The sequence below is a fragment of the Drosophila ficusphila genome, unplaced genomic scaffold, assembly GCF_018152265.1.
Source record: "Drosophila ficusphila isolate 14025-0441.05 unplaced genomic scaffold, ASM1815226v1 contig_198, whole genome shotgun sequence".
NCBI lineage: Eukaryota > Metazoa > Arthropoda > Insecta > Diptera > Drosophilidae > Drosophila > Drosophila ficusphila.
In genome coordinates this window covers 13,903,544-13,912,693 of record NW_025064092.1, presented here as the reverse complement: position 1 = coordinate 13,912,693, position 9,150 = coordinate 13,903,544, and the positions used below count along the sequence as shown (strand labels likewise).

The window sequence follows — 9,150 nt, the reverse complement described above, 5'->3', positions numbered from 1 at the left end:
ATCGCTATACAATATTTTTTATATTTTAATTATTTTACATATTTTGCAACCCTATTTTAACTATATTTTTAACACTGACTTGATTAGTATACAGTAACTGATTAGTTTTATAGAGTTTTAATCTAAAAAATGTATATAGTTTTATATTAACAAATAAGATGTACATAAGTAGTGTTTCAAAAGTAATAATTGTTCCATGTCACGCGCTCATTTCTACGCATTCCACTTTTTTTCCTATCATCCAACCAATACTAAAGGCAACACGTTCGATGTGACGTCAAGAGGTTCGGAGTGGCTTGAGCGCTAAATTATAATTACAGGATATTAGGCTCAAAGAATAATAACTTAAATGGAAACGATGAAATTAATAAACAGTGGTTGTAGCTAATTATAGATACCGGCTGAGTAAAACACAATGTTGAAGAAAAAATTCAACAACAAAAATTTTAAATAAATGCGTATATATTGATTTTAACAATAGTCAATATATTTAAAAAAAAAAAACTATTTGCTGTCATGTTTTATTTCTTCTGTTAACTAATTTGTTATTTAATGTAAAAGACCAAAACTTATTTAGCATATGCGGGTAGAAAAAGTACCAGTTTAATTATATTAGTAAAACTAATATATATTTTCCTTGACTCCAAATATAAATAAAAACAAGTATTCATTTCCGTTTTGGGGCCTCCGATATAAAAAATATTGCTTTACTAATCCATGTAAAAATATTTGGTAAATCCAAACAGTAAAATGAAAAGGATTAAATGAGGAATGCCCGCCATGTTTGAATGTCAACTTGGCGCAGTGCTGCAAAGCGTCGACGAGACCAGTGCTGGGCAACGGCCACACGCCCAGTGTTGCTTGGAGCTTTCGACCGCGAAAGCTATTTGGGACCAGACCACCAGCAGCTTTTTTCCATATTGATTAGTTATGTCGCTTTTGTTGTTTACTCGCCACATTTTTTTTGGCCAGGCCAGTTAATTGTGTTAATTCCCGGTGCGCGGGAAAAGCATCCAAGGACCACGGACGAGAACGCACGCAGGAGGCTTGCGGCACAGTAACAGCCAGATAGCCAGAAGGATCCAGAACCAGAACCAGAAGTCGAGTCGCGAGAGAGCGCACAAAATCCCCCGATGTCCGCGGGTGTGGGTGGCGGAGGGAGCATTACCACCGAGCACCACAGTCGCCTCTACTTCCTCAACTCGCCGACGGCGCCGCTCACCGCCCGCGATCCGTTCTTCATCAAGCCGGAGTATCTCAGCTATGAGAGCCCGATGCACCATGCCCTCTATCCGGGCAACCGGGGCCTCATAGAGTACAACAACTACACGAGCTCGGCGGCCGCGGCAGCGGCCGTTGCCTCCAGCGTAGCCACCTCCATTTCGGGATCGGGCTCCGGCTCGGGATCCGGTTCGGGATCGGCAGCGGCAGCCAGCGCCTCGGCCTCCACAGGCAATAGTGGCGGGACAGCGGCTGTGCTGAGTCTCGAGAGCAGCTTTCCCCATCAGGGCAATCCCCACCAGCAACAGCAGCAGCAACAGCAGCAGGGCAACCCCCACCAGGAGGTCCTCCAGCAGCAGCAGCACCCGCTGCACCATCACCTGTCCGCCGGCGTTGTCGTCGAGGCCGGCAGCGTACTCGGTGGCGTACCTGGGCTGGCCAATCTTGGCGTGCCGCATCTTAGTGCACAGCAGGCGAACGCCCAGCCGGGCCAGTCGTCGCGAGCCCAGAAGGCAGCTCGCCGCAGGAGCAACGAGTCGATCGAGGCCAGGGAAAGGCGGCTGGAGAGGAACGCCGCCCGGATGCGGGACAAACGGGCTAAGGAGTCGGAGGCCGAGTACCGGGTGCGTCTGGCCAAGAACGCGGAGGCGAATCGTGTGCGGCGGCAGAACGAAACGGAAGTACAAAGAACCCTAAGACTGATGAAGAATGCGGCGCGGCAGCGACTGCGCCGCGCCTCGGAAACCGTCGAGGAGCGCAAGAAGCGGCTGGCCAAGGCCGCCGAACGGATGCGGGTGGCGCGGGCCAGTGCGCCCAAGGTCATCAAGCCGCCGCTAGCCGACAGGCTCAAGGGTTACTAAGGGGATCGCGCGCTCGCTGCAGGAGGACCCGCAACAGAAGGCAATCCTTTGGAGCTGGCTCTCCAGCGAAGCAGGACGAGGAAGAGGAAGCAGGCCGTTTTGGGACGAACACCCAGGATCGGCAGTGGAACAGACACACATCTATAAATAATATATATTGTATACAGCCTATAACATGGAAACCAGTCAGAGAACCAGGAGGATAACGAGGATTACGCGGAGTAAGAGAAATTGAATGGGCATCAGGCACTCTAGGGTTAAAGCCAGGCAATTTTTTTTTTAAGTTAACATTTAACAAGATGAAGTAACGTAACGTAACGTAAACGTAAACGTAAAGTAAAGTATTTTTATAATGCATGCATTATATTCGTACAATATATATAAATATATATATACGCATAGTTATGTATACACACACGACACACAAAAAGCACACACACACATGAACATCTAGCATAGTCATAGCACACATAGAGCCCCAAAAAACGGCAGTAATGTCCCCACTCCCCCGGAAAAGGAAGCTTACAACGCTAGGGTGCCTCACTGTAAATAAAAGCGGAGGGAAAATCGCGAGCGACTAGGTACCTCCAGAATCGAACGCAAAAAAAAAAACGAGAAAAATATAGGAGTTTTCAATAGGACGAGGCAACAAGTGCCTTTCCAGCAAATCCTCGGGCGAAACTTGCTATGTATCGGAATATGATATTTTTTCCAAAACAACTGAAGCACCCTGGCGTCAATCAACCCCCATATGTGTGTGTAGTTGGTAAAAGCATGTAACCCAAAACGGACAACGCCACTCACATAAGGATATACACACTTGGCAGCCCCACATATGTATGTATATAATATATATATATTACATATGTGCATATGTATTTGGAGCCACATATGCATACACACATGATCCGTTGCCAGGCACATAACGCAATATTTGTTATAGCACGCAATCCTTCTTCCTTCCATCCCCATCCCCTCCCCCCCCCCCCCTACCCCAGTCCTTTTCCCACGCCCTTGCCTTTGACGGATTCAAGACACTTCCGCTCGGGCACACATGATAAATATATTATTCTAATTATTATTAATAATACGTAACCGTTAAGTTCTAGTCGAAATTTCAAATTGTTTTTTTTTCCTGTCTTTATACGTTTACCAATTGTTTTTGCCTTAAGGTTTAAGATTGAGAATACATTTTTGTGTATTGTAATATTCGTGTACACTAAAAAATAACAACAACAAAAACACACAAAACATCAACAAAACGAAAACAGAAACAACAAAAACATAACAAGCGGAAAAACAAGAAAATAACAAAATGAATATACTTGAATAAAGTTGAATTCACAATTTTTAAATGTTGCGTTCTTTAATTGGGAAATTTATTTTGGAAGTTAAAGAAACTAGTAAAATGCTACATTATAAAATCTGTTAAATTGTTTAACATAATTTAACAAAGTCCCATTTTTCCTGATGATAATAAAATATTATGTTTGGTGTTGACGATTCAAAATGGGATTCGATTTTTCCCGCGTTGAAAGAAAAAAAAACATTTGCTGATAAGAAAAGCACTGCTGTTTTTGTTTGTTTACAAAATATAAACAAGCGATTAAGCTCTAACGTATTTTATTCAATTTGTTTACATCATTTGACATTGCTTGGCATCTTTAACTACATTATTTTCTTTAACACGTACGGTAACACTGCGTCAAAACTCCTTGTTTTTAATAATATCGGTTTTGTCGATTAAGAATCGATTTTTTTTGCCGTCTCTAACAAATACATACACACACGCACGTACGTTCGTGGTTATTTTTTAATGTGTGTTGTTGCGCGTTATTTTATTTGCCGGATTTTTAGCGCTGTTTTTTGCGCCCGCCATTTACGTTTGGCAAACCGTGTGTAAAGAAAACACGCCGATTGACCAGCGAGTGCGCTTGTTTTTAGCCAGGGTTCCGTGCAAAAATCAAAACAATGCAAAAATTAACCTGGCAGATGTGAGAAGCCGACAACTCGTTTAAAGAGCGATTTTAAAAAAGTTTTTGACTATTATTTTATCTACATCGTAAAGCTTTAATAAGAGCCCAGCCGCAAAACGATTAAATGGAAGCAAAATATAGAGGGTTAAGATTTGTGCAAAAAGCAAAATAAGGAGCGGAAAAAAACTCGCACACACGTACGTGTGTGTGTGTGTGAATGTAATTTGGAAGTGTGTTTGTTTGTGCGTGTGTGCGAGCTGCGTGCTGCATGGGTGTGTGTGTATAATCATGTGAAAAATCGATTGGCAGCGCAGCAGCAGCAGCGCGGCGGCGGCGCCAATTGTCACTAAAGGAAAAGAAGAAGCACGTTTAAAAAAACGCACGAAATTAGCAAAAAAGTAAACGATAATAAGAAAAAAACCCTGAGCAAAAAAAATGATAGAAGACTACAATAATAGTTAGCGATCGCCGCAAAAAGAGAGGGAGCGAGAGAGTGAAGGCAGGCAAACCAGCACACACATATTCTTTATATAACTTGTGGGCAAGCGAAACAAAACAAACACAAAGAGGAAACGCGAAGGAGCGCGTGAGGGAGCCAAAAGCAAGACGGAGAGAGAGCGGGAGCGCGGCCCCTAGATGTTATCGAAAATATCGGAAGGACTGCGCTCATCCTTTCGATAAAAACCGAACTTCTGGATCCCCCCGATAGACGACAAGTTTGCTTGTTGTTGTGCCCCCCGGCTTTCGACCAAGAATGGAACCAGATCCCAATGGGATAAAAATAGAGCCCTCACTTGATCAGCAGCAGTACGCCACCCATGTGCTGGCCATCAATGGCTCCAATGCCCGCCTGCTCATCGAGCATTCTTCAGCCCTGTTGGTACCTCTGTCCTCGCACCACCAGTTGCAGTTGCAGCAACAGCAACAACAACAGCAACAGCAGCAACACGTGCAGCAGCAACACCAACAGCAGCAACATCAGCAGCAGCAACAACAGCAGTTCCAGCAGCAACATCTTCATCAGCAGCAACCGGATCAACTGCAGTTCCAGCAACAGCATCTCCAGCTTTATGCACACGCCCCACTAAAGCAGCAACAGTTGCAGCAGCAGCAGCAGCAGCAGCAGCAACAGCAGTCGCAACAGCCTCCGACTCCCTTGGGGCCCATCAGCAGTGCCAGTTCCGCCTCCATAACAGGAGCCTCCTCGACAACTGGTCACCAGCAGCGGTGGAACGAGAGTCCCGAGGCACGCCAGCGTCGTCTGGCCAGAAATGCTGAAAGGATGCGGGAGCGGCGACAGCGGGAGAGCGAAGAGGAGTACCGCAAGCGGTTGCTCCGGAATGCCGAGGCGAATCGTCAGAGGCGCCAGAACGAGTCCGACATAGAGAGGGCCATGCGGCTGGTGAGGAATGCGGCCAGGCAGCGGCTGCGACGGGCGATGGAAACGCCCGATCAGAGGGCCAAGCGCCTGGCCAAGCTCGCCGAAAGGATGCGCATGTACCGGGCCAGCGAAACGAACGATCAGCGAAAGCTTCGCCTTGCCGAAATGGCGGCAAGGGCGCGCCAAAGGATCGCGAACGAGTCGCCGGAGGAGCGCAAGGAAAGACTGAGAAAGCTGAACGACTATGCCAAAAAGGTCAGAGAAAAAAAGAAGATATTGAAGCATGTTGTGGTGCACGGTGGTTCGTCGTCGGTGGTCGTCTCAACACCGACATCCTCCTCGTCGTCAACGGACCAGCAGCACCACCAGCAGCAGCAGCAACAACAGCAGCAACAGCAGCAACAACAGCAGCAGCAGGTGCTGGCTGTTGCAGCAGCCGCAGCAGCGGCGGCAGGCAATTGTACTAACGAACACACTATCAATCTAAACCAGGCGGCCAACACAGCGACGACGACGACGACGACGTCGACCACGGACGAGGCAGGAACGCCGCAGCCCTCGGAGGACCAGCAGCAGCACCTGGTGACCGCGGCTGCCTATCAGCAGCACCAGGCGTTGACCGGCGTGGAGTACATGGGCCAGGGCATGTTCCTGGCGCCCGGCTCCCTGCGCCCGCCCATGCAGCTGAAACAGGAGCCGCAGACGCCGCAGCAGCAGCAGCAGCAGCAGATCACCCAGCAGCAGCTGCAGCAGCAGCAACACCAGCGGTACACCATCACCGGGCAGCAGCAGCAGCAGGTGACCACCGCTCTGCTCGAGGGCACCGAGCCGGGCAGCATCTTTGTGCAGCAGATCTACGGCGATGACGGCAGCAAGGGCACCGCCAAGCTGCTGCAGGCGCATGTGCCCCACTTCAGCATCGCCGGTGGCCAGCTGGAGCTCTACCCGCACAAGTATGCCACCAAGAAGCAGGAACTTCAGGTGCGTATCCAGCAACCTAAGTGAGGAAGGGGTTAGTCTGCGATAGTGAGCCAAAATTCGAAACCTAACCCATAGAACTGGCGAACTATCAACATTTTGCAAATACTCACATACTTTTGTTTTCCTAGAAAAGTATAACTCTTGACCATTTAGGTTATTTTATAAAAAAAACCTACTACATATATAATGACCACTTTTTATGTTCATCCAAAAAATCTTATATTTTTCCTGTTTTCGTTGCTGTTTTGTTAGAAAGAATTAAGTCAATGTAGCGATGTAAATGTTTAAAGCTGAGAAAGCAAATCAAAGAACTCTTACCAACAAGAAACCAATATAAATGTGTTTTTAATTCGCAAAGCTTCGAAGTGAGCTTGGCCAGCGTTCCCTTTCTATCTCCAGATCTCCTGATCTCGCTTCTTTCCAAGAGCTGATCTCTAAAGAAAGCCCTTTTGCGATCTCAGGAATCCTTCAAATCCAACAGAAGATTAGGTTTCTTAGTGAGTGGGTCTTGAAATCGAAATAACCCCCTGAATTTAGCTGCTAAAGCGAACCTATAACCCATCCAAACCACTCCTTCTCTGCTCTGCCCTCTTGCAGCCGGACAACGATGCCCCGGGATCGGCGGGCGGCGGCACTGATAACAGCGGGTCTGTTAGTCTGGGCCACAACGAGACCAAGGTGATCGTGACGACGGCCAGCGGCGAGCAGAAGCTCCTGAAGGCGACGCCGGGCCAGGCGCAGCAGCTGTACAACCAGTTCCCCTACCTGGCCACCTTCCCGAACACGACGAGCAGCGGGAACAGCACCACCAGCACCACCAACGTCGGCCAGGTGGGCGTGGTGGCGGCGGGCACGACAACGGGTGCCGGCGGCACCACCACCACCGCCTACTATCCGATGTACCACAACGGCTTCCAGATTGGCATCGGACCGAACGCAGTGCCCTCGCCCTTCACGCCCGTGCACTTCGCCAACGCCAGTGGCGGCAACAGTCCAACCGGCGGCCAGTACAACATCCTCACGGCAAATCCGACGCTAACGGTGGCTGGATTGGGACCACAGCAGCAGCAGCAGCAGCAGCAACAGGAGCAGCAGCAGCAGCAGCAACAACAGCAACCAGCGGCGACGACAACGCAGATTGTGACGACCAGTGTGGGCAGGGGAAGGCCGCGCAAGAACCCGCTGCCGAGCGAGGAGCAGCTGAAGGTGAACAGCATGCTGGAGCAGGAGCTCAACCAGATGCTGGCCGCTCCGCAGCTGGCCAGCAGTACGCCGCGGCGCGGCCGGCCACTCTCGCAGGCGTCGCAGGAGCTCAGCCAGATTCATGCACATTCCACGGCCGATGGCGACAGTCGAACGCCGTTGACGTCGACGCCGCGACGCAGCGGGGTGATCAAGTACGAGACGGAGGACGAGAAGCGGATCCGGCTGGACAAGATGGCCGCCCACCAGCGGGCGGTGCGCGCCAACGAAACGCCCGAGCAGCGGGCCACGCGCCTCCAGAAGCTGAGCGAAAGGGCGCGGCTGAAGCGCGCCCAAATCCGGGCCACCGAGAACACGATCGAGCGCAAGGAGCGGCTGTCCAAGCAGGCGGAGTACGCGCGGATGCGACGCATGCGCAGCCACACGCCGCGCAGCAGTAGTGCCACGAGCACCGAGTTTCGGGCCAAAAAGGAGGAGCAGGACGACGACGAGGACGGGGAGACGAGCGTGGAGCAGCAGCTGTACGAGAGCGAGGCCATCTCGGTGACGGGAACGGGCAGCGACGGTGGATTCGTCACCGTGGTGAAGGCCGACGACGATGACTCGCCCGGCGGCGAAGGCTCCAACGATCAGCTGCCGTCGCTGCAGTTGCAGCAGCACGAGCTGCAGCAGATCGCCGGCAGTCTGCAGCAGCAGCAGCAGTTGGTGCAGCATCCCCACCACGAGGCGATCGTGCTGAACCAACAGCACCGTCTGGTGACCATCAGCCAGCACCAGCAGCTCCACCAGCAGCAGCAGCAGCAGCAGTCGCATCCCGGCTTCAGCAAACTTCAGCAGGTTGCCGGCGGAGGAGCCGGAGGAGGAGCAGGAGCATCGGGCTCAGGCGGCGGCAACGGAACTGGAGCACCCGAGAACAATGACATGCTTAAGATACTCGAGCCCATCATCGTGATGAAGACCAAATGAGGATCGCGGAGGCGTCACAGTCGCAGCAGCGCCAATCGCAAGACCGCCAGCAGGTAGTTGCCATTCCCGCCAAGAGTCCACCAAGAGGCGATGGACGCACAACAGATCTTCATGAGTAGGGAATGTCTATAGTTATTCATAAGAGTTTTTTTTTGGAAATATGTTTTAAATGTGTCGAGGTATTTAACAGATAGAGTCGTTGTAAAAAGTAAGCGGAGATCAAGGATCAGGTGCAATAACAAAGGAGGATGCCTGGCAACTACGAACTACGAAAGTAATCCCGAAAGGAAAAACACTGTGACGCCCCGAAAAAAAAACAACACTTAAAATCGAGGAAATGCAGCTAAGAACTACAAGCGAGGGACGAGATCAACTAAACCTAATCCAGAATACGTAGCGCGTAAACTGAGCACTAAGTAGTTATATGTATTAACTATTAATTTTTTAAATTAGCAAAGAAAAAGAAAAATAACAAATAAATCTAATAAGATCAAAATACAACGTTCGATGGGTGGCGTGATAAGGGCTTCTCCATCCCTGGTGGGGTTTATAAACTATCGAT

The 9,150-nt window shown here is 49.8% G+C and overlaps 2 protein-coding genes across 3 annotated transcripts; both read left to right on the top strand.

Annotated features, from left to right (window-relative positions):
- The first annotated feature begins 874 nt into the window (after positions 1 to 874).
- On the top strand, positions 875 to 3,436 carry LOC108097358. Its single transcript, XM_017199598.2, has one exon. The coding sequence runs from the start codon at positions 1,134 to 1,136 to the stop codon at positions 2,079 to 2,081; it is 948 nt and encodes a 315-aa protein (XP_017055087.1). The 5' UTR covers positions 875 to 1,133; the 3' UTR covers positions 2,082 to 3,436.
- Positions 3,437 to 3,848: 412 nt separating this feature from the next.
- Positions 3,849 to 9,093, top strand: LOC108097080 (histone-lysine N-methyltransferase 2D). 2 transcript variants are annotated; one of them, XM_017199123.2, is made up of 3 exons: positions 3,849 to 5,693; positions 5,931 to 6,419; positions 7,017 to 9,093. In XM_017199123.2, the coding sequence occupies exons 1-3, from the start codon at positions 4,812 to 4,814 to the stop codon at positions 8,586 to 8,588; spliced, it is 2,943 nt and encodes a 980-aa protein (XP_017054612.1). In that variant the 5' UTR covers positions 3,849 to 4,811; the 3' UTR covers positions 8,589 to 9,093. The 2 variants fall into 2 exon arrangements, with proteins under 2 accessions (XP_017054612.1, XP_017054611.1); XM_017199122.2 differs by having other exon boundaries at positions 3,850 to 6,419.
- Positions 9,094 to 9,150: the final 57 nt, after the last annotated feature.